This window comes from Calidris pugnax, unplaced genomic scaffold (assembly GCF_001431845.1).
Source record: "Calidris pugnax isolate Ruff unplaced genomic scaffold, ASM143184v1 scaffold13, whole genome shotgun sequence".
Lineage (NCBI taxonomy): Eukaryota > Metazoa > Chordata > Aves > Charadriiformes > Scolopacidae > Calidris > Calidris pugnax.
Window position 1 is genome coordinate 8,423,768 of NW_015090810.1, and position 25,769 is coordinate 8,449,536.

General features: G+C 36.6%; 1 protein-coding gene across 1 annotated transcript in view; it reads right to left on the reverse strand.

Annotated features, from left to right (window-relative positions):
• Positions 1–25,769, reverse strand: part of LOC106885937 (dynein heavy chain 5, axonemal-like) — a 154,100-nt gene that overhangs the window by 111,693 nt on the left and 16,638 nt on the right. The window contains exons 15-35 of the mRNA XM_014938461.1: positions 25,222–25,377; positions 24,105–24,244; positions 21,771–21,922; positions 19,692–19,899; positions 19,158–19,245; positions 18,922–19,045; positions 18,642–18,805; positions 17,409–17,501; positions 16,051–16,251; positions 13,744–13,824; positions 13,256–13,660; positions 12,988–13,106; positions 11,540–11,676; positions 10,339–10,501; positions 6,875–6,986; positions 6,415–6,543; positions 4,420–4,619; positions 4,163–4,316; positions 1,499–1,765; positions 1,170–1,298; positions 563–778 (exon numbers count right to left, since the gene is read on the reverse strand). Of these exons, the coding sequence (XP_014793947.1) occupies positions 563–778; positions 1,170–1,298; positions 1,499–1,765; positions 4,163–4,316; positions 4,420–4,619; positions 6,415–6,543; positions 6,875–6,986; positions 10,339–10,501; positions 11,540–11,676; positions 12,988–13,106; positions 13,256–13,660; positions 13,744–13,824; positions 16,051–16,251; positions 17,409–17,501; positions 18,642–18,805; positions 18,922–19,045; positions 19,158–19,245; positions 19,692–19,899; positions 21,771–21,922; positions 24,105–24,244; positions 25,222–25,377 (3,438 nt within the window). The remainder of the gene's footprint in view (positions 1–562; positions 779–1,169; positions 1,299–1,498; positions 1,766–4,162; positions 4,317–4,419; positions 4,620–6,414; positions 6,544–6,874; positions 6,987–10,338; positions 10,502–11,539; positions 11,677–12,987; positions 13,107–13,255; positions 13,661–13,743; positions 13,825–16,050; positions 16,252–17,408; positions 17,502–18,641; positions 18,806–18,921; positions 19,046–19,157; positions 19,246–19,691; positions 19,900–21,770; positions 21,923–24,104; positions 24,245–25,221; positions 25,378–25,769) is intronic.

Consider the following 25,769-nt stretch of genomic DNA (forward strand, 5'->3'; position numbering starts at 1 on the left):
TTCACATCCTGTCCTTCCTCCTTTATAGATTCAGTGTTAGTAATAACACATTGGTGTTAACAGTATCTTCTGTACACGTTTGAGATTAAACCACCACCTCCTCATACGGCTTCTATTCTTTCCTTCCCTAAAAAAAAGAGCTCATCAGCTGAAGAATCTAATATGCTCTCTTACAGCAGACCAACGCCCATGGAGCACAGTTATTTCCCAAAATTTTGGGAGCTCTTATTTCTTTCCAAGTTTGATTTTGGGAAAGGAATAGGATAAGATTCCCTATATTCTCAAACTGAGAGATTCTGCTTTCCAAGATGACTGCGCTGATGGAACAATAGAGAAAATCACAGGATTAGGAGCAATTCTAAAGCACATGCTGAGGGATGATGAAGAGGTGTGACCTCTTAACACATTTTTTATCATTCTGTTTTCCTGTTAGCTTATTCATTATTCCAGTTACTTAGCCAGTATTTTGTGCTTTTTCCTACATGTTACTTTTAACTTTTCACAATGTGCACTGTTCCAAACAATGCTTTTAATTAATCCCCAAAGATTCATTAAATACTACCTTTTTGTCTGTTTTGGCACTGTTCAGTGCATTCTCTGCATCTCTGGTCCAGATCATTTGAATTCCCAGAAGTCCTATTTGTGCAGGAAACATTGCCTGAAAGTCATACAGCTTAAATCCTGAATCGCTAATGGCCATTGATGCCTCTCTAATGATGGTGTGGATTGTTTTCCTAATCCCATTCAGCAGCTGACCTAACCAGAATTCCACATTGCCCTGAAATAAATAAGAAAGTACTTTTAAATAATTAGTTTATGAATAATTCACAAGGAGAAAAAGCCCTAAGCTACTTTTTTCCCAGTCCTTCATATTCCCATTTCCCTCTTTGTTATTCTCTAATCTTTTAAAGGCTCCTCTCCTTCTGCTCCACTGCCCTTCTAGAGATATGTGACAGATTTGGCACTTCGCATCAGTACAGCTGAAAAAACAGGTAAAGTAACTGTTACAGAATGATGCAAATGTCCTGTGCTTTCTGGCCTTTGCTGTTCACATTGGAAGGTTTTTCTTCAGGTAGTCACATAATACCATGATCCAATACTGTCTGTCTCTGAAACATAAATCTACTTTAAATCAAGCATTGAAAAAATGCAATATTTACTTCCATTACCTGAGCTAAAACCGGTTCGATAATATTGACCTGTTCTCCTTCTTGAGATTCAAACAATAAAATCTGGTCATAGTTTTTTTCATGAAATCCCACTCGGTTAACATTGTCAAACAAACTTAATAAATGTGCCTACAATAGAATCAGAAAAAAAAAAAGCTCCATAAACTGATCTGATATGGCATTATTACTTTACCTTTAAATCCTGTATTAGAAGATTCTATAAATCTTTCCGTAAGTGAAAGAAATTCCCTCAACTAAACAACTAAATCCTCCATGGTCCTCACTTACTAATATTGACCATAAGAACTTTACTGTTTTATTACTTGTACCTGAATAGTGTGAGAATCAGATGCTTGACCAAGGATTTCCAGAAGAGCAGGGTCAGATACAAAAAAAAATCTTGGAAATATTAACCGTTTTTTTTCCAAGTACCCAGTCAGTGATTTCTGACAGATTTCCAATTGTTCCAGTAAATGTGGTAATAGCTGTGCCAAAGTCTCATCTCCAACACAGCACTGCACAATGTTTGATGTTTCATGGGCTCTCTGCATAATTCTCTGCCATGATTTATCAATGTTCTGAAATCTTCTGGCTTCCTGGAGTACATAAAAAATGCATTAGCTTTTCCTCATGTTTGTCAAATTCTAAAAATTAAAGAATTCCATGAGACAAGGTAATAGTTTAATATTTCCCTTGCTGTTCAAGTCTTCTTTGCAGGACTAGTGTATGAATATTTATAGACATGCTTATAATGATCAGTGCTTATAATGACCAGAGTTCAAACTGCAAGAGAAAGAGTACAATAGGTCAGCTCTGGAAATCTCTTCTACTTCACATTGGGCACCAAAATTGTCCATATAAAAGGATTCCAGAATACACCAGAAAACTCAAAGAGCAGCCTTCTCAGAAATTACAGTCTTCCTAATAGCAATGCACAATGTCTTGTAATGGCTGCTCTACACAGATTACAAGGAATAAGTTGTTAGTAGTAACAACTGACAAACAAAAATAGTATAAATAGTCTGAAGTCGCTGCACTTGTAAGGTATTGTAGGTGAAGGGAGACAAAATCCCAAATACTGGGAGCTGGATAACAAATAATTTTCTACACTGGACGTACTGACTTTAAAAACTTTCTTCACCTACAACAAATGAAACGTTAATGGGATTATAAACTATCTGAAAGCTAGAAGAGACCTCAAGAGACCATCCAAAGCCATTTGCCTGTCACAAAACAGGATCATACCCATGCCACTTTTGAAAATCACCTGTCTGTCTGGTGTTTAAAGATGCTCAATGCTGGAGATTCAGAAGTCTCCCCAGGCAATCTTTGCTATTGGTGACTCTTTTAATATGTAAGCTTAATCTTTCTTGTGTGTACACCAATTACTTCTCATCATATTCATAGATATAGAGAACACATTGTTTTCTTCTTTAACAACCCTTATTTTTGTTAAAACTTACCATGCCTTCTTTTCATTTTTTGCTCTCCTTCAAGCCAAATAAGCCTAGTTTGTTGAATCTTTCTTGCGTGTCATCCTTCCTGGATAGTTCCTTATTCTTATCACCCTCCTTTATGCTCTCTCAAATTTGTCTATGTGTTTATTCGGCCAAAACCAGGTACAATGTTCTAGCTATCAGTTATTGCTGCTTATGCATGCCACTTTTCTGCTTGCATTTTACACAAGAACAATCTTAAACTCATTGTCTGGTGGTACTACTACAAGAGACAGTGTGAAAAGCCAAGCTACACAGCAACTATCCACAAAGCTTGTTGCTCACTCTAAGAATAAATCAGATTTGTTTGACAAGTTTTGCTCCTAAAAAATCCACGTTGACTGTTACTCATCTCGTTGTTATCTTCCAGATGCTTACAGACAGTTATTTTTTGCAGTATTCATCCAGGAATTGCAATTACGCTCACTCATCAATCATTACTCCTCCAACAAGCTGTTCCTTCCCCTCCTTCTTTAAAGACAGTCACCACATTTGCTTGTTTCCAGAATACTGTTTCATGTATCATCCTTGTAAGAAGTAGCTTTAGCAGTTATCAAATGCCTCAGCTATGCTGCAGCATTTGCTCATCTGCAAAAACTGCTTATTAATTCCCTAATAAACTTTAACAATATAAACATCTCACAAACTAAAAAAAAATATGTATTGTTATTTTAAATAACAGTTAAGAAAGATTTACTTAACTGACAAAAATTAATTTTGTTTTTGAAACTGTAGGCGTTAATTATAAAATTATTATTTGTGGCCTGAAATAAATTAATATTTAATAATTTCCCAATAATCACGGTTTTGCCAAGTTACAGTGCTGGTTGATCCAGTGCTACTGAACTGTGGTGTGCTAGAACTATATGAAAATCTCTCATTAGGAGACACAATGGAGAGTATGATGTATTCTTGTATTTCTCTCCTGCAGGAAGTCAGATCAGTCCTTAACCCTTTTGCAGCTGCTATCATGGAAGGTCAGAATTGCCTTTTGAAGAGGTTGCAATAGTCCACACAGATTAGCACATATGCAGCTGCCCAAGTCTTCCAGCATCTGTCTTGGACTTAGTTACAGTAAGTCCTAGCAAGTACAGAATTCATACAGAAAATGTGTCACTCTACTGTAACGTAACTTAAAACCTATGAACACATGTGGACAGAAAGAAAGGGATGTTGGTATATGTGGGAGAAGGGATACATCAGTTTTGTACCATTAAATAGTCCTAAACCCTGTGCTATCATATGATTCACTAATATTGCAAGGTGACAGGAACATTTGAGCCTGAATTACAAACAATCCTGCTGCTGTAGGTTTGACCGAGTTCTAAGGAGTTCAACCAGGCAGACCTCAGTTTGGCAAAACTTCTACTGAATTGCCAATGCACAGCCCACAAAACTTATATGCATTATATGCATTGACAAGTAAACTCTGTGATGTGGCTACTCTCTTGGTACAACATATGGCCATTAGCATATTGTCATCATAAATCAACATACTTGAGGTAATTGTTTTGCAATGTCTCCACCAACAAACACAGCTTCAAGGTAAATCCAGAGGTTTTGTACAGTAATCCAGTTTTCAATTATCTCTGCAGTATTGGTCAACTTCTGAACCCACTGTTGTATAGTGGATTTAAACGGTGCATTATACCTGTATGAACATGATTTAAAGGGAAAATGAACCTAAGGTGATCATTGTTTACTTTTGTGTTTGATTACATTTACAGAATATGTGCGTTTATTAAGTTTTGTACCTGTTGCTCATTAGGGACCCCAATATCATGAGGCTGTCTTCCACCAAAGCTATTTTCTCCAGTGTATCTGATCCTTTCAGAAGGAGCTCTCCTCGAGTTTTGAATTGGCCAAAACTGAAAGCATGAGTACTCCATTCACTGATGACATGCTTCAATTTTGCTTCAATATCCTTTTCTTTAACAGCACCGATGCAGATATCCTGTATAAAATTAAACTAGTAAATTACGTTCCTCTAAGGCTAATATAATGCACAGTTACAAAGATAATCTAGCTAATGAAAATATACACTGAAACACCTCAAAATTATTATTTTACAAACTACATTATATTATAGTATTACTTGTAACTGGAACATTCTATGGCTATACTCCATCTTCACTAGCACCGCTTTGATACCAGGCATTGCTCTGATCCAGGTGCTGGACCCTGCACTTGGTCTTTTTGAACCTCATGAGGCTGACACAGGCCTGCTTCTCCAGTCTGTTCAATTCCCTCTGGATGGCATCCCATCCCTCCGGCATGTCAGCCACACCGCTCAGCTTGGTGTCATCCACAAAATTGCTGAGGGTGCACTCAATCCCACTGTCTATGTCACTTATGAAGATATTAAACAGTACTGGTCCCAGTACAGACCCCTGAGGGACACTATTTGCCACCGATCTCCATCTGGACAATAAACCACTGATCGCTACCCTCTGGATGCAACCATCCAACCAATTCCTCATCCACCAAACAGTCCACTCATCAAATCCATTTCTCTCCAATTTTGAGAGACAGATGCTGTGGGTGCCTGTGTCAAAGGCCTTACAGAAACTCCAGACAGACAACATCCATATCTCCCCTTGTCCACTGATGTAGGATCATCCACTGATGGTTCATCTCCATAAGACTTTAACTGTGCTGCAGTGTAGACAGAAAATCTCAGAGCAATGGGCTGCAGGCCCTCGCTAGCATGCTGTTCCTCTAACCATTGCCTGTCATCCACAGCATGTCATGGGCAAGCCTGATATCACCCCCTTCCCTCCTCAAGCAGAGTTTAAAGCTCTGTCAGTGAGCCCCACTAGCTCTCGAGCCAACACCCTCTTCCTCCTTTTAGAAAGGTGAACACCATTTGATGCCAGCAGGCCTGGTGCCATGTAGGCCAGCCCTTTATTGAAAACTCAAAATTGTAGTGGTGACACCAGACGCAGAGCCACATATTAATAGACTGGGCTCATCTGTTTCTTCCAGTGTCATGGCCCACAACTGGGAGGAGAGAGAAAAAAATAAGCTGTGCTCCAGATTCCCTTACCAAACTTCCCAAAGCCCTGAAATCAGGTCACTACTATGGAGGGATCACAGATTTAGCTAAGTGACTATGGAACTGAGGTTAAAAATTGTTGGCATTTTCCTTCTTTATTTTTAGCTATACTTTCCTCTTGTAAAAGGTAATGAGCATAGTACTTGCTAGATAACTACTGTCCCCAAAATGGAGGAGGCAATAGCTTTGTAGCTTGTGTTCATTACATAAGCCTTCTCAATGCTCTGTGGTCTTGTGAAGAATCGCTTTTGAAAGACAAAAGAACCTTTTTCTCCTTTAATCCTATATCCTCCACTTCCACTAAGCTCCAAGGATTTTGAGCACTAAACAGGATCAGGTTTATATCAACTATTTTTTCTCTCTGATAAGACATTTAAAAGGAAGAAAAAGCTGTAAGTAGGCAGACCCTAAACCAGAAGCATGACAGAATCACACTACTCTTAAAACAAACAAACTCCTTCTATGGAAGGATTAGTGTAATACCATCTAACCATTTAATCCTTCTCCAGAATAAAAAGGAAATAAACTAACCATCACTCCTATTACCAGCTACCAAAGTATATTCTTCAAACGAATTTTCCAACTAAAGCCAATTTTTTTGAGTGTTACAAAGCTGACTGGAAACAGGATTTCAAAAGCACAGAGCTCCCGATCACAAGTTATTCATTATAAACAAACAGAAAAGCACACATACCTCGATATCTTCTTTATATTTTAATAAAGAGGTATCCATTATATTTTTCAAAGCAAAATTTTCAGAGTCAACATCAAAGTGATGCCCTGTTACTTGTGCAATTCTTTCCCAGTGTCGTGACATCATTGCCTAGAAAAGTCCATAGGAATTAGGGAAGATTTTTTTTCAATTGTATTATATTTAGGACTAGAATGATCACATACTTTTGCACTGCCTCTGTTAAACAAATAGAAGATTCTGGATTTCCATTCCAATGAAAGCATTAATAGTTTTTCTAATCACATTATGAAGTTTTTTGCTTTACTCTTCTGTAACTAAGCCTAACTAGATTTTTGCCATAAATACAGCTGCTTTTATCTATAAAAAAAGAATTACGGAAAGCATCTTATAATCATACAACATAGTCTTCAATAGAGTTTTTCAAGTTAATCTTATCTCCAAATTATTATGCTGAACATACTTTGTTTGCCATCATTTCAAGCAAAGGACAGCTCTCTGTGAAGTCATCAATTTTTTTTTTGAGGTGTTGAAAAGCTTGCCATTCCTTCAGTGCTTTCGGTAACTTACGGATTCTTTAAAAAGCACAAAAAAAGAAAAAATATTTTATTCTTAATAATCACAATCCACTGTTTAATAGTACAATATCTTCTCAATTTTTAAACCAATTGACCAGTAGACTATAAACAACAGTCCAGCTGTAAGCTGGCAACGTAATATATAGCTGATTGTTTCTGACTGCAGGCATGAAATTGCTAAAGACAGTAAAAATTACACTGGAATAGTTTGCTTTCTATTTCAGTTTGAATTACAGGAGATTGAATTCATGTACAAACTCAAAAATTTGAAAATGCACCCGATTTTGTAAAGGGGAAAAAGCATTAAACAAGATACATTTTTTCAAGTAATATAAAGTACATCCTAAACCAAAACTGACCTGCTTGCAAACAGAAAAATACTTGTTTCAATCAAACAAGTCCTATTTAATACCTAGTTTGTACAAAAGATATTTTTTTTAAAATCTTCCTTTATGCACAATTTCAAGATGAAAAAAAATTGAAAAGTAAGAACCTCTTGTACTACGAACTGTCACAGCTCCACTTGCTTCTAACAAGTAATGCCAATTTTCATCTGCCAAAGCTATGGACCAAAGACTGATAGCAGTTCTCTTACAGCTCAATGGCAGAAACGAAAAAGCTGCATAAAACCAACCCATAATGAAAAATTCCTTCAAAGAAATTCTCCATTTTTCACAGCTCAAAATCAGACAGATCTGTCACACAACGCTGGAGCATGTGTGAATTCTTCACTGCTTGCTGGTAAGAGGTAGATGAACATATGCATACTGTCATAGCACTGCAATAATTTCTGTAGTCTTTCATCTTGAATCCAACAATAGGCAGTATTAAATATGCCAGAGAAAAGCATCGTGGAATGGAAAATTATACCCTGCTATGTCTGGATAAGGCTTTATGAGGCAGTTCCTGGTTACTTCTACGCTGAGGCAGAAGAAGTAACATTCTTACAAAACTTTGTCATATGCTGGCAACTGGAATGGGATCTCTTAGCTTGGTAATGAAAACAGCTAATTTTTTTTATATAAATACCTTTTCTCTTTGTCTTGGTTTCAGTAATATCTTCTAACAGCAAGTTCTGTGAGCTACATACTATGTTAAAATACTACTTCAATGGTCAGGTTTAAATTTCCTTTTTAAATTTACTGGACATTCTCTTTACACTATATTTCAGTAAAACATAAAGGGAAACTTCTCTCTAGCTGTTATTATAAACTTCTATAATGTTCACCAGTACATGTGTTTTCTCTAAATATCTATCCCCTTAATCTCTTTTAAAATTGATTTATTTTCACCTACGGTTATTCTTATGATTCTCACTTTCATGATTCTAGGTTTCTTACTCTATTTTTAAAAGGGGTAGAAAAAAAGAACATTAAAGAATTATGCATGTCTCTACAATTATGCTAAACCACTAATTGCATTTCCAGTATTCCTGCTTCTTTCATAAGATCTTAGTTATTTCTGTGGGTATCCCCTGTACACTATTTAATTTCTCCAGCTTTAAAGAGAATAGCTTTATGCAATAATGCAAGCAAGTCTGCCAAAGGCAGGATAGTACTGGGTTAGAATTCTATTAGAAAGAAATATTTACTGCCTAGTGGTGGTCATTTTGCCCCAAATATAGCTCAAAACTTGAGAGGGAAAAAAAAGTCACACATGAACTGAAAAAAAAACACATAACTTTAAATCCTGTTGTCACACAATAGCTTGCTTCAGAATTCTAAGAGAAGCAAGCATAGAGTCCTACTAACTTGTAAAATATAATTACCTATAGAAAAAATGATGATGCAGATTCCAGAATTCTACTGAAATGATATAAAAACTTATTGTCCAAATACAAAAGTATATATATTTTACATACATTCATTTTTACTATTATTATTTTGTAAAAAAAACTAGGTTGTTTTTTTTTTTTTCAAATTAATTGCTAGAAGATAGTTCATGCATTTTTTCCAGAAAAAGAAGAAAGTCTCCACCTCACTCCTTCAGTGTGTACAGAAATGGTGACACACTCAAAATATCGTATGACTAAAAAGCCTGAGCACAAGTAACTTTTCCTATGCTTTTCAAAGATTCGGGATGAGATGAAAAACACAGCTTTGATCTCAGTCTCTTGAATAATACCAAAATGTAAGTGAAGTCTCTCTCGGGTCATATTGCAGAATCCAAAATCAAAAGCTGATCAGAACTACTGGTGAAGCAGAGACACACACACACACTGGCTGTTCCAGAAGAGAGACTCTGCAGAAAAGAAAGCTATTTATATTGAGTGTGAACTGGTCTTGACAGAACTCACTGAAAAAGCAATCAGAGCCACTGTGTAAAGAGGTGAAGAAAACACTTTTACAAAATAATAAAAGGACAAAGAAAAGAGACAGACAGTTCATGTCTTTTTTCCAATAGATATACACAGGATTAAAATAGTGAACATTTATTTTCCAGCTTTTGCATGTAATTTGGTTCTAATGTATGTTCTGTAATTCCCATTAAGAGTAAAACATAGACTGGTAGAGGTAACTACTCTGAAGGAATGGATGCACAGAATACTTAAGATCTGCATATAGACTCTCCATTTCTGCATGTAACAATATTCCCCTTCTCTAGCAATTCTGTCCATACTCCAGTGCCAGGAATCAGAATTCAAAGAAAGCTGGCAAAGGGGAAACAATCCAAATACTGTTGGTTCATGAGCCCCTGCCTCTGACAGAAACAACAAGCTGGGTCAGGGCAGTATTGCAGGTCCAGCCACAACTGTTGAAAAAACAAAGGTGCATCTTTACCAGCACTATAGAAAAATTCCTCTGACGTCAGCAAAGCATGGTTTCACCTAACAGTTATTTTGCATGTACTGTGGAAAACATTCTTCCTCTCAAACCTCACAAATAACACCTCGGAATTTAATGTGGCTACCTACCCTTGTTTTAGTAACAATTTCTATCCATACGAATGTGCTGAAGTAGACATGGACATCAAAATTCTGTCTAACATCACAGACATCACATTGGCTATACACTAAATGAGAAAGTAATATATGAACATCAGCTCTGAAGATTATTTATACTTACAACCACCTTGCCACAGGTTTATGTACCTTATTAATTAAATAAGCTACAACCTACTGTGACTCAGAGAGTGAGCTACAACCTAAAGTGACTCAGAGAGTGAGCTAAGTAAGGTCACGCACCGGCACCACAGTTGGCAACTACTGCAGCTGTGCCGAGCACTTGAGCAAGCCTGAGCTTGAAAGAAACCAACAGATTTTTGCCCTCTCAGAGCAATTTTCACAAGCTAATTAACACAGAGAGGCGAGAAATAAAAATTGTATGCAATTCAACAAACAATAACTTACTTGTTTTGAAAATCCAGAAGTTCATTGTTAATTTTTTCAATATTTAAGTCATTCCAAAGTATTTCATTATATCCATTGATACTAGCAGTAACTGAATTATAAAGACCGTAAAGTTTCTGAAGCAATGAAAGCTCACGTTTAATTTTGTGCAGCTCAGGATACTCTGTTTCAAATTTTAAAATAAGAAATTTATGAATGTTAATTAGGTACAATTGTATTCTTGAACATAAAAATCTATGTATTTTTAAAATTGGTATTTAATAATTGTATGAAATCGGACTTGCAGTCTCTTACACAGTGACTAGTAAGACAAACATTCCTAGTTACACTATGCAAGAACATCAGGTTTTGATGCCCAATAGTTGTTTACATTGCTCATTTTTTAATAAATATTCTTCTGCAATGGTAGATGTAATTTTGTAAGTGAGGGTGTTACTGTTGAAAAAGTAGCTGAAATGGCAAAGGAACACACTATAGTTTTAGGCAAGAACTAAAATATCCCCTATCTCAATTTGCATTATTTACTGAAGAAGCAGAGGTCGGGGATGAGGGGTGTGCTTTCAAAATAAAAATATAGAATATGTTACACAATAAAAGTATTTTAAATGCACCTCCTTAACAGAAATGTTTTGTTTAGTTTCTCTCACCTTTGGGAATTCTTAGTTAAATACATCATGATTATTGCATTTATCTTCAGACAGGAAAATATACTGAATTTAGTCTGTACAAATTGAAGTGCTTCTCATGCATTCTGCTGTACCTTTAATTCACACCCCAGCCTGCCACACTTGAAGTGTGTCTGAGTAGCAGACATAAGGATATTACAGATCAGTTGCACAGGCCAAGGGAATTCATTATATATCTGGAGCAGGGACAACTCGAGTACTTGGGCAACATGTTTCCCAAATTTGGACACGGAAGAATACAGTCAGGAGATGCACTTAGCACCGAACAGAAAAAGCAAGAGAGCTAAGCAGCTGCATCCTGAGATACAGGGAACAACATGATATTTTTCCACCTGTTGTCTATGTATATGCAGACTGAGCGCCATTTTCACACAGTTGCTTTTCATAGGAAAGACGATAATAATTTACTGCAAGGACATTTTTTACAATTAATCCATCACTGAATGCATTGAGCAGGACCTACAAGAAAAATTTAACAGTCTAGGACCAGGTATCTATATCCCCTGAGAAACTACCTGTGATAGGAAGACCAAATAATTCTTCCCCACCAGAAAGAGAAATATACTTCCTCCACAGTTCATCAAATTTGGCTTGAAAGATCTGTAATCTGTCACTTGCTTCATGGGGAAGAATATTGTCCTCATTGGGGCCCCTGTAAAAAACAACACAAATTCAGTGCAACTATCAACCATACAGGCTTCACAAAGAAGTATAACAGAACCCAGACTTTGCTACCGGAACAGTATTTAATATTCTTTAACATTTTTTCTAGAAATTTTCACAAAAGACACTAAAAGAGAAAATGCAAAGTATATTCAGTGTCCCAATATTACATGTCAAGTAGTCCTTGAAACAAAACCCGCTCTGCCACCAAAGGAAGGGGGAAGTCCTCAGATGCACTAGCTCTAAGTGGGCCCTGAGGCCAGGCATGCTTTTAGGGTCCCTGCAACTGGTAGCAGTCAGAGGGTGTTTCCATTAATTCCTCTGCAAAACTCCAGGAGGAGAACTACAGGCTACATTGGCAACTTGGTGCTCTAGCAGGTTGCTTTAAGGTGCAAATTTACCTTGTGTCTACAGCTGGAGTGCTTCGAGAATTCAAGTAGCTTCAAGAGCCCTGCTAGTGTGCCTTCAAGAGGTTTCACTCCTGGTGAAGCCAAGGTGGAAGCCAAACACCCGGTTACCATTTGGACCATGCTGTTTATAACACCAATGCAAAAGCATCTGCCCTGGGAGAAGGGTATATATTCTCCAAGGCCCTCCAGGAGTATGTGCTCTATGCAAGCACTGAATTCTGTTCATACCAGCAAAGCAACCTGCGGAGGGGGTACATAAAGCTGCTTCACACTGCCTGTGGGCTACAGGTGCACAGTGCACGCCTAGGGTCAGCTGCTGATGTGAACTTCATTGCCAAAAAGCACATACTTTGCATGTATTGTCCTAGAACCATAACAGATCACAGGAATCCAAATTCCGGTCTTTCTTCCTCCATTGCTAATGTAGAAGTGTCCAACGAAGCACACATACCCCACAATTCAAACTTAAATAAGCCAAAATAAGCTTAGAAGTAAGACCGAGTAAGACTCAGTGAACTTAGAATCACCCAGAACTGGAATCTCCACTTACATCCAAGGCACTACTTATATACTTAATATTAAATATCTGCTTAAGTGCTTTGTTGGGTTTAGAACCCCCAAATAACTTTATATTTGGACATGGATTGAGAATTTTATTTTTTTCCCCCAACCTACTAACTCTTCTGGAATTTCATTGACTCCAGCATTGAAATTAAGGGAATGAATCTGTGACAGAGTATCTGCCCATCTTATTCTGTAAACAGGCTTTTTGGTCAGCTATCATATATATATTGAGGCTGTACTGTGTTTATTTTTTGAAGCCCTTTAGATATATCATTTTTTAACAATCACTAATGAAGCATAATTCTATTGTTCTACAGGTCACCTACTTTTCATCATAATCTTTGTAAAATTCTGCAGTATCCATCTGGAATTTTTGAACACCACTCAGCAAATCTGTTTTCATGGCTGGCTGTACCTTCAGTAGCAAGTCCTCAACCTGCAATGCCTACATGCAGACAAAGAGGAAAATAAAAGAAGTAGGAAAAAAATCACAGCTTTTTAAAAAAAATAGTTTTGTTCTAGCATTTCAATATTTAAAAGGCTGACAATAATTTTGCTATATACATGATTTGAGAACTAATACAGCTATGATACCTGTGCGTTTAAGTTCTTCCAGGCATAAGCCAATCCATCAACTCTTTCTGTATTTCCATCTTGAAAGAGCAGATTGTATTTATGAAGCACAGAATAAGATTCTTCTATAGGTCCAACTGTCATGTCAATTTTAATCTCATTCTCTCGAATTTCCTTTAGGGCTTCCATTGCTCCCCGTACATCATCAAGGTCATGGATAGGTCTGCTTAATCTCTTGCTAACATTTTCAATGAATGAATAAATTTCATCCATGTCTGTGGCAGACTTTTTATTCAAAGCTAATCCAAATGTTCTTTGTCTTGAGCGGCATTCCTGAATTAAGGCTATTTTCAATGACTCTGTTGCAATATCCACTGATTCCAGTACACAGTGATTTGGCAGTTCTCTGATTTGCATTTCTAATTGCTAAGACAAACACAAACAATAAGCTTTTAATTACACTACAATTTCTCTGAACAGTTCATTTTTATTAAAGACCTAATACTTACAGAAAAGTGTCTGATTTGAGTTTGGAATTCAGCCATTGTTGGTTTAGTATCTATAAATTCCTTCACTTTTTCCTCTGGATCCTACATAAAAGAAGTTTATTTTAATTATTATTTCACATTGGTATTACAATAACCTATGGAGGACCCAGCTGCCTGATGTACAGTGCAAACACAAATGATCCCTCTCTAGAAGAGCTTAAGATATAAGCATTAAGATCAAATTATTGCACTTGAACTGCTTTTCCTGACTCTTACTCTTGGTACAGTACTCTTTAAAGGACCTGAAATCTATCCATGACTCTAAAACTGACACAGACCAGGATATCCCTTATCTATCCAAATATTACTGTGAAATTTACAATGCAGCTGCTAAAACTTTGTTGGAAATATTTCCTTCCCAGTCTCCCTTCTGTCTGCAAACCCCCAAAAGCAGTTTACATCCTCTAACAGATATTTAAATGGTAGCCATTGTACTCAGCCACCTTCACTCTTTCTGAAACAATGTTAATTAACTGCAGTTTCTAGCTAAAGATGGCCTGGACGTTTGGAACACAAACATTTTGGCAGGGAAGGATGGATCGAAGGGAAGAGAGAGCATTTAGCTCGTTGAACCTTGTTTAAAGGGAACAGAGCACTGAGCATCCTTCCTTTTCAAAAGGTAGGCCAGTCTCTGCAGAGGTGAGAACTTCAGTGTCACCAGCTCAATAAATGTGTTAGATTCTCAGTTCAATTACAGAAAAATGATCTTCATCTGGCTCAGTGACATTCATCTACAGCCTTCACTGTGAAGTTTCTGAGAAGTTATTACAGCTCCTCTAGCCAATAATGAGTTGCCAGTGATCCCAAAGAAATTATAAAGACGGAGGAAACAGTGCCAACTCCTAAGGAATTTTAAGGTTAAGGAGGAGACTAATTAAAGATATTAAGATTAATTTTAGAAGATTTTAGTAAAAAGGAAACATTATCATGCTACTTCATCATCCATTCTGATTGTGTCTTGTCTGGGTAAAATGACATAGGATCAATACGTGGTTAGCTCAAACAATATCTCCAAAAACTAAGGTAAATAAGCAAGAAGAATTGGAATTCCAGAAGCCATGAAGTGGTGAAAATTCCCTGTCTTAGCCTGAACTCTAACTGCAAAAGAGTTAGAGTGGGAATGTAGTCATTTCTGAGGTGGTTTAGGAAGGGGAAATTAAAAATAGTGAGCAGTTACAATGATAAGATTACTCTTGTTTCAATTGCTTGTTTCTCAGCCTAAAACACTTTTAATAGGTAAGACCAGTAGCTGTCCGTCCACACAGAGCTGAATTTCACAAGTCAGAATGAACGTAAGGTTTCATTTCATAAAATATCTCTTGCCAGAACACTCCACAGATCTTTACTCTTTATGTGACTGGACCCACTTCCTAATGAATACAACTCTATCAGCCCAGATTCTCTTCTGCTTTGGAATCCTTATTACTGGAAAGATTTCTTAGATTTAGTTTATCATTTTTGTGAAGAAATAGAAAAGCTGCTTTCAGCAGTGGATGCTGAAAAAGGAAGCAGTCAATTTAATATTCAGGAGCAGTTTTGTAGCCTGCAATTTCTCGTAGATTTTGCTAACTTTTGCTAACCTGTGCAGAAAAGATGCTGTGAGAAAGTTGCAAAAGCATATGAGAGCATAAGCTTGTTTATGCTCCAACATTTTTTTTCTTCCGCTTTCTTCCTCAGATGGTTTAATTGGTAAAGAATGACAACTGCTGGTCAACACAAGAATAGACAGAGGAATTATTATGGGTATTATGGGTATCATAGAATCATAGAATCATAGAATGGTTTGGGTTGGAAGGGACCTCAAAGATCATCTAGTTTCACCCTCCCTGCCATGGGCAGGGACACCTCCCACTAGAGCAGGTTGCTCAAGGCCACATCCAGCCTGGCCTTGAACACTTCCAGGGATGGGGCATCCACAACTTCCCTGGGCAACCTGTTCCCATGGGCAACCCTCATAGTAAAAAATTTCTTCCTGATATCTAATCTGAATCTTTTTTCTTCCAATTTAAAACCGTTTCCCCTTGTCCTATCATTAACCTTCCTGTCAAAGAGTCCTTCTCCAGCTCTTCTATAGGCACCCTTCAGATATTGAAAGGCCGCTATAAGGTCTCCTCGGAGCCTTCTCTTCTCCAGGCTGAACCCAGGTATATATGGGTATACCATGTAATTAATATTTCCTATTGAGCACAGTCTCCTAATGCAACCTAAAACAGTTTATTTAGAAGATTTCACAATATAGCAATGTATTTTATTAAATATGTATTTAACCTTGTTCCAGATGCCCGAAAACTCAGAAAAGCTGTTCAGAAGATCCGATGCTTCAGTTTTAAGAGCTAGAATAATTGTATTTAGTTGGATCACCACTTTGTTTACATCCTTATGCTCCATGATCTGCTTGTCTAAAGGTTTCAGTGTCACCATCCTGGTGAGTTTACTCTCATCACCCAGCTCTATAGCAGCTTGTTCAATCTGGCATAAATTAAACAAGAAAAAACATATGTCTGCTAGTTTTATTTAATTTTTTACATTATGGTATGCCTAACAATGTACACACAGTAAGTACTTCTAAGATTAAACAGAAAGTGCAGAGAAAGCATCCACAAGGAGACTCGTATTCCTAGCTTGCATTTTTACAGAACTATAGTTCTAATGTTAGATTTAATAGTTTAATTAGAGCTAATTATACTTCTAATGTTAGATAAAATTAGCCGATCTTATAAAAAAATGCCATGTGGAGCCCTATATTAATCAATGATGTCTGAATGACATCTGTAAAATACCCATCATATACAAATTCAGCTGTGCTGTTTCCTGGTTTCTTTAGTGTAGAATTACATTTCATACTCATTTTTGGGGCAGTGTAGGGCTGGCTGCTTGGAAATAAGCAAACAATTCTGCTTAAGGAAATTGAATTCAAGCTGCTTTCTCCTACTTTAGTTGGTTTTCTTTGTGTTTTTTTTTTCAGGATTTGAATGGGTTTCTTCACTGAAATGAGCGGATCTGTTTTTCATGTCAGATTGACGGAACACGAAAATATATTTAGAAAGACACTTTGCAGCACAGGTCTGCACAGATCTGTATTTCATTACCAGAGGAGAGAATTAAGGCTATTTGAAAACCATTACTGTGCATTTCTCTGCTTCAACAAATTTTGGTTTCTATCTATCTCAGACCTTCCCAAGGTTTTAGTGCTCATTTTAATGCCAGTTAAAATATTTATATTGTATTTACTGTAGCATTACTGTAGCATTACAGGTGCTGTATGCAGCCTGTAAGTTTAACATGGAATAAACTTCTTGCCTGGGAAGACTGATAATAATCTATGCTCAGCTAGTAGTACACGTGCATAATACTCTCTACAATATCATCATACTTGAACAGTATTTTAAAAATATTTTTATTAAAGCAACTTTTGATTTTAATATTAAAAACCACCAAAGATAAGGTTTATGAATTATTGCTCTTACGTTCAATTACTTGGTATAGAGATTAAAACCTCAGCTTTCACTTAACAGGAAGATCCAGCAGATTACAAATCAGAGTACTGGTACAGAACATACTCTTATGAGATTAAGAAATGTTAACCAAAATACTATTTTTTTTTAAGTTTAAAATAAAATACTTACCTGCTGCTGTTTATGATGCAAGTAAGCAAATTTCCACAAGGGGATATCTTTGGCTATTGATAATATCATATTTACTGCTTTGTTTACAGCACTCTGAAAACAGCAAAACATTCATCTTGAGCACACAGAGAAATTATGACAAACAAGACAGGGTAAAAAAAAGAAAAAAGGGATCCTCCAAACAATACCAAAATGGCAAAAGTAGACCTCTATCTTTACAGGAAATATTCTTAAAAAGCATGAAATAAGATCACTCAAAATACATTTTCTAAGGGGAAAAAGTACTCCATAAAAAACCTGTGCTTTTCAAACAAGAACATGAGACCTTTCTGAACAGTAACCATGAATCACTGGGGATCATAACTTAATTACAGTACAATTTCCCCTTAAACTGGTTATCAACACAGTTATTCATTACTAATAATAATAGTTTTCACATTTATATCAGAACACCTGAATACATTTGTCTGAATTTGTGATGGTATAGTCTATAATCTCTACAGGCAGCTATACAGAAGTTATTATATAACTTCTTCTATCTATGGTATTTTTAAATTACACTTTGTGGTCTGATTTCTTACTGACAACACTATGAAGGATGCAAGTGAAATCAGAGAAAGAATTCAACTTCTAATTTTGACAGTGACAATGCAAAATGAAAAGTCCATAAATCAACAGCATAAACAACCAATTTTTTTTTTAATAATTTCAGACATCATAGGAGACTGTAAATATATGTATAAGGATTTTGCTGAATTAGTATAAATTTAAACAAGTGTTCAAATTTTTCCACAGTTTAGGGCTTCAGGCTGGTAATATTTTTCTTTACAATTCACTACTGCAGAATGCTGATGTATGAATGCTATTTTAAACTGATAACATCATTTTATACTCTGAAAGAATTTAAGGAGTCCAGGAAGTCAAATTAGGCTGTATCAATGGCATTAATTTTTATTTTTGCATTCACTTTGAAATGTTTACCTCTAAGTAGAGGGTTGTGAACATGAGTTACTGAGCTTTTAGTAAAACAGTTGCTTCTGCTGGCCTGCATAACAAACCTCATCGGTGGCTTCATGATGCACCCAATGATGTCATGAAATCAAGTGACTTTTAATCTTTTTTTCCCCTTCCTTTTAGTTCTTATACCAGATTAAACTTGCACATGTTGTTTTTAAAAAAGTAATTCACAAACGTTTTACCACAAATGACTAAGATGTGCAATTATTTTATTACCTGAATATCTTCAAGACTTGGTCTCAAGACAACGTTTGGAATAGCCAGTTGAATTTCAGATTTGAACAAAGGAACCCTCTGTGTCTCCACAAACTTGGTCACCTGATATCTAGAGTTAACAACACGCAATCGATGTCTTAAGGACTCTAAAGAAATCTTCACGCCTAAATAAAATAAATATAAAATTTAAGTGAGGTTATATTTTTTACCACAATAAGCTTGGGGAAAAATCTTAAAATTATATTAAAAAATTAAACATATCAAAAAAAGACAGACTCACATCTGACCAAAGAGTCAGTATTCTTCTGACAAAGCTGTCCTATAAAATTATAGTAACCGCAAGACAGGCATTCCTGGCAGCGTGTTTTCTGCTTCTTGTCAAGATGTGTACAGGCATATGAATCCTGAAGAGTTAAAGGTAAATTCTTAGGAAAACAACGATATTATCCATTATGTAAATAAAATATAAAGTATCTATGTTATAAAAGGTTACCTTTTACACTGTAGGGGTCTTACCTCCAGAGTTCTCTCAGCATCTGCTTTCAGCCTGTGCTTAAGAGTATCTACCAGTTCATACACAGAGCATTCCACTTGCTGACTCTGTCTACAAAAACAACCTCACAGTCACCAAAACATAAAGAGTACTCTTTGCTACTTTCGAGGCACAAATCCCCATTCCCACTGCACTGTGAAGAACTGTACATGCAGTTTGCAACACCAGGAGAACAGGAAGTCTTAAACTAGCATTAGAATCAAGCAATTAACAAGGGGATGAGATTTCAAGTCTTACCCATCTTCATTTTTCCTGCTACTGACTAGAATAATATAGAAAAAGAATACAAAATGCTAAACACTGCAGATGCAATTTTACATCTGCTGCATTCAAGACACTTGGGAGTTTCTCCCTGCATCCTAAGACTAGCATTTTGCTTTAGACGAGTACTCTGTTAAAATAAAATTTTAAAAGTAAACTCCCTGTGCATAAAAAAGTTATACCTAAATAATCCCTCCCAAATATGGCCTTCAAATCTATGCAGTGAATAAACCTACTGAGACAGTTTGTGAGCGGTAGCGATAGCAAGCCTTTCTGTCTGTTCCAGGAAAGAAAGCACATCTATAGGTTCATCTTCTGGCAAAGTTATCAGAGCGGTGTTCGCCATATCCTCCAGAATTCTTTCAATTCTGCATTCCAGGGTATCTGCTGCTTCTTTGACTACACGGTCCAGCTCCCTCAGGGTACTATAAACTTTCTCGATGTCTAAGCAAGGAAAATAAAATGAAAACAAATCATGCAAAATACAGACCCCTTAAATCTCATCACCTGCCCCTCCTCCCTCCCAACACACATGGTATTACAATAAAATGAGGATTTAATGGCAGTGAAATATGCAATGAAGGCCTGGAACCAAAACATGTTGGACTTACTTTACTTTGGTAGTATAATCTACTATTATAAAATGAAACCATTTTATAATAAATAGTACAATAGCCTTCAAAATATCTCTTCTTTTGTATATTAAAGAACAATGTAATGTACACAGCGGAAAACAGAAAGAATACAACCAACCAAAAATTATTTTGGCCCTTTTACATAAATCCACAGGGAAATCAAGTACTTATATCATTGTAATTGACTTATCAATTTAATGGAAAAAATTCCTCCAGCCAAGATTACATACTGATTAAACCACTAGATTTCTTCTTTGATGCATATGACCTAACTTGCTTTGGAAAGAGGTATGTGTTTATTAAACTAGGTAAAAACAACTGTTTGTGAATACAGTGGATAAATTCTTTCCCTGTCCTTCATACTTACGTTGCAAAAAAGAAAGAAATGTCACCTGACACCTTTGTATTTGCTATTACCAGACACTAACTCTCTTTCTTACTGTATGTAGAAAGAAATCACTACGATAACTAAGTCACAGCAGTGTGACAATGGTGTCCAACTGCTGATGTTTTAAGTGGAAAACATCGTTTATTCCTATTAGGAAATTAATAATAGAGCTTGTCTTTTTTTATTGACTAAAATGGACAGATAATCCAAACAATTCCTGAGCTTTTTTTTTTTTTTAACATATAAATTAGGTAGTCCTAAATCCATTTTTTCACCTTTTCTCCTGACTCTAAGTCTAAAAGGCAACCATGGAGCTCCATACTTCTACATATTATACGGAAATATGGCACTTAAGACATTAAGCTCATGCATAGTGAGCTCAACACATCACTGGCAGGTCAGAGTTATTTTGTATACACTGAACCAACGGCTCATTTGTAAGTGTCCAACACACATTCTGCGCGTGCCAGACATTGCACATCCTCAAAAAGGTATGATGCATACACTCAAGAAATGTATTCCTTTCCAGGGGTGATTCCATTCCAGTTGCAGCAGCAGAAAACAGGAGGTAGCCCAGATACCCTTGCTGCAGAACCTCTACACTGTAAAAAAGGCCAATTTCCACCAGGGCAAATACTGATCCAAAGAACAATAAAAACCTGAATTATAGTTATTCAGATACTTAACATAGTGCAAGAGAGTATCTAAATGAAAAAATGTTGTAAAGACCTTCCTTATGATGTGTTACTAAACTATGCAAACCAAACACAAGAATTCATTTTAGAGCTACAAAAACAAACATGAAAAAAGACTTGCCATTGTTTTTTGTGGTCTGGTCAGGCAAAGGTCAAGCAAAGCTAAAAAGTGGCCAGGCCTGCCTTAAGCACTTAGAGCCACATGGCACAGTCACAAATGAACAGCTGCACAAACCCATGCCCCAATTTCAGGTTCAGATTTAGGCTGCCTCTGCTCCTGTTTATCTTGCCATGTAAGAGTGGTAAAGGGGCATCACCGGAAGGGAAAAAGGGTATGCCTGGTGAAGCAAATGACTTAACAAGGGCTGTTCAAAGACAGCTGTCAAACAGCCCTAACTTGATCACCACAGTTTAGAGCAGGCCACCATTTTCACCTCACTCATGTCTGACTGACTTACTTCCATAATCAGGAGAGAGGGACCTGTCATGTTTTTCCCTCCTACAAATGAAGTGCTCTTCCTAAAACTGACAAGGAAATATCTGGCCAGTACCACCTAACAGCATCAACAGTTCACCACTTCTTCTCCTACTACATACATTTATTGATGTTCAAAGAAGTCCATGACAGATGCATCAGGCCTGGAGTAAGGGCATCCTCAACTTGTCCTATGAATGGTTTCATCAGTGGTTTAAGCATAACAGGAATCCTATTCAGATACTCTTTGTAATTGATCAAGAGATTCTGGAGTCTGCAAGACATGATCACATTAAGAATGGGCTTAATTCAGAGATTTGAAACATACGGAAGTTTGGACACATTTTCTGTTAATACAATTTGCAAGTTTTGACCCCCTGTTAAAAATAAGAGCTCTTCCCAGCCCTTCGTAGATAAAACTAAGCCTCTTTCTCCCCACTAAGAGCAGAACCAGACTGGGGAAATAAGGACCTCCAGTAAAGTAACGGTGATTGATTTAGAGAATCTTCCTTCCAAGGAAAATTAATTACTGTAAAAATCCCCAGGAAATTAAAAACGTGATATTTCTGTTCCCTTCTTCCTGTCTTGCAAGATGTAGCATGAAATGACACTGCTTATAAGAAAAGTGAGATCCAAACCACTCAGCACACCAAATCCCTAAGAAAAAGAGGCCAAATTCTGAATCAAGACTTACCAATATAGTTCTCTGAAAATGAAGCTACATAACGAAGCTGCAGAAACAAGAATTAGAAGCAAATGCAACTCAGAAGTCAGATACATAATGAGTTCCTTTCAAGAGCTGCTGCAAAAAAAGTAACAGCTGTGTTCTGTGCCAGATTAAAACCATGACTTTAAACATCATTGTTACAAACCATACAGAGAGATAAACCATTTCCCAGTGTTCCTTAAGCAAAAATCTACAGTCTCTGAATACTCCTCCTTTGCCTGGGGAATCAGTGTGAAGTCTTTTTTAGAGTAGAAAGTAAGTTTGGATTACTTTTTTATTGCAAACATTTTGTGTACTTTTTGTTTCTCTTGGATGACAAAGGTCGGGGCAGTTGCTTTTTAGAGGACTGTAGCACACAGAGGTTGCCTTGCACATGAGAAATTTCAGATTAGGTTGTCCTAAAACAACCCACAGCTAATTAATGAAAACCATGGTATTGTAAGAGTGAAAGACAAAGTTTTAACGATAGAATAAGGAAAGAGTGATTTAATTCAAGTGTTTACGAAATTCTTTGAACTTTGTTCCCATTTTTTCACTTCTATTTAAAATGTACCTAAAGAATACTCCTCAGAAATGATTACTTTTTAAAGACCTATCATCCTTGTTAGTGTCGTGGTCTCAGTTGGGATAGAGTTAACTTTCTCACCAGCAGCTGCTCTAGTGCTATGTTTTGGATTTGGGATGGGAATAGTGTGACAGCACACTGGTGGGTTTGGTTGCTGCCAAGCAATCAAGGGCTTTTCTGCTTCTCACACCACCCCACCAGCAAGTAGGCTATGAGGGCACAAGAAGTTGGGAGGAGACACAGCCCAGACAGCTGACCCCAACTGACCAAAGGGATCTGCCATACCATGTGACATCATGCTCAGTATATAAAGCTGGGGAAGAAGAAGGAAGAGGGGAACGTTCAGAGTGATGGCGTTTGTCTTCCCAAGGAATCATTATGCGTGCCAGAGCCCTGCTTTCCTGGAGATGGCTGAACACCTTCCTGCCGATGGGAAGCAGGGAATGAATTCCTTGTTTTGCTTTGCTTGTGTGTGCGGCTTTTGCTTTACTTACTAAACTGTCTTTATCTCAACTTTATCACAAGTTTTTCCTCGCTTTTACTCTTCCGATTCTCTCCCCCATCACGACTGGAAGAAGGGAGCAAGCGGCTGCGTTGTTCTAGCTGCCAGTTGGAGTTAAACCACAACAGTTAGAGAATTAATAATCAGCATCCCTGAGAATGAAAAGAACTCTTCCAGCACAAAATTGGACTGTTACAAGAAGCAGAAAGAAATTACTTAAAATTAACAAAAGTTACCTCAGATATTCAACACAAAAGAACAAATTATAACTTAGGTGATGTATTAACTATACAAATGTTTGGGATATGCCTTAATTGAGTAGTAATTTTCACCCTGTTTTCCTAACAGAAAAGAGCTTTTGATATTAACTGTAATATTTATGCCTATGTTATAGTACATAGACACCTTAGCAGTACCTAAGAGCAGCTGTTGCAACAACAAAACAAAAGCATGTAGGCGTTTTCTAGTAATGAGATATTTGTGGAAATAGGAACAACTGTTTGTTACCAACATTACTATGGAAATGCAGGGGAAAGCAATTAAATTTCAATTAAACCCCATCAAAGCGAAAAACTGTAATAAATCAAAAGCATATGCAAGAGACTCAAAGCTAGGGATTCTCATTTGCAGATGAGAATCAAATCCAAAAAGTGTTCACTCACTCCATTTGATGTCTTTTAATCTGTTCTTCATCTGCACACAAGCCAAAGACAACATCTGGAACTTCAAAATGCATTTTTTTCAGGTATTTTGTTTCATAAAGTACTTCCAGGACCACTGGGTCCAAGTTTACAAGTAATTCCTTCATGTAGCAGTACAGGGGGGAAAAAGAAGAAATAGAAAATAAGGCAGTAGTTTGGTGGTTACATTTAACCTGAACATATTACAAGATATAGATGAGTAGAGAAGATTTTTAAAATGGATACCTATGTTTCTGAGCAGATCTTCATTGTCCTCTACAAATATCTGAATTTTTTAAAGTATCAATCAACCAATATCTTGCATTGATTTCCATTTCCTGTGACTCCTTCACTGTTCCCTAACCACTTGGCTCCTGTGACTTCCTAAGTTTAATTCTAGTTCTGCAGCTACAGTCTATGGAAACTAATTTGCCTTTCATCTCAGTTTCTCCATCAGTAAACTAGGGAGAAATGCTGGGAAGGTTGATCTCTGTACGCTTTTCAGAGCACTAAATGCTATTAAGATGCTAAATAATTTTGAAAAATAGGTTCTAGTTGCCCATTATGGAATCGTGAGTTCAAAAACTGTCAAATTTTAACCATCATTTCTCTGCACTACAGCAGAAAAACAATCTGTGAAGTAAGAATGGTAAGATTTTCTGTCTCAGCAAGCAGTTCTGAAAGCAAATTAATGAATGATTGATATATACGCAACACAGTGATGTTGATCACTACAGAAAAGACCATGATCTAATTAAAAATTCCTTCCTTGAGGAAAATTTTTGGTTAACATAGAAAATAAAACCTGAAACAATATCTAAAAAGATGTAAATAAGTAAATAATAGATATGTATTTGCTTGATTCTGCCTCTTTTATGCCCTTAATGAGGCAGGAACCTTACAAAGAAGAAACATGATGAAGTCTCTACCATAAATACCATAAATATACACAAAAAGGAAAAAAAAAAGTATCAATTCAAATAGTTCACTTCTTTAACCCTATTAAGATTATTTTAGTGCTGTACTCCGTAATACGATTCAAGCAGCATATGTAATACTAAACAATGCAACAGCAATAGAAAGCATAAATCATGTTTACCTTGGTTTCTGGGTGCCTGACAAGTAAAGAAGCACACAGAGCATTTCTAGCCTGGTCAGCAAACATGCACCAAGCTCTATGATAAATAAGTTCAAATTCCAAAAGAACTGCAGCCATTTCATTGTAGCTCTTAACAACCTTTTTCATTTCCAGTGTCTGCAATTCAAGGGAAACAAAAAGAAAAAAGCAAACACCATTTAATCACAGAATCACAGAATCGTAGTGGTTGGAAGGGACCTCAGAGATCATCGAGTCCAACCACAAAAAAAAAAAAAAATTATAGGTTTTTATTAACCAAGCTCTATGATAAATAAGTTCAAATTCCAAAAGAACTGCAGCCATTTCATTGTAGCTCTTAACAACCTTTTTCATTTCCAGTGTCTGCAATTCAAGGGAAACAAAAAGAAAAAAGCAAACACCATTTAATCACAGAATCACAGAATCGTAGTGGTTGGAAGGGACCTCAGAGATCATCGAGTCCAACCACAAAAAAAAAAAAAAATTATAGGTTTGTATTACAGATATTTTCTAGATGCTTGCAAGGGAAA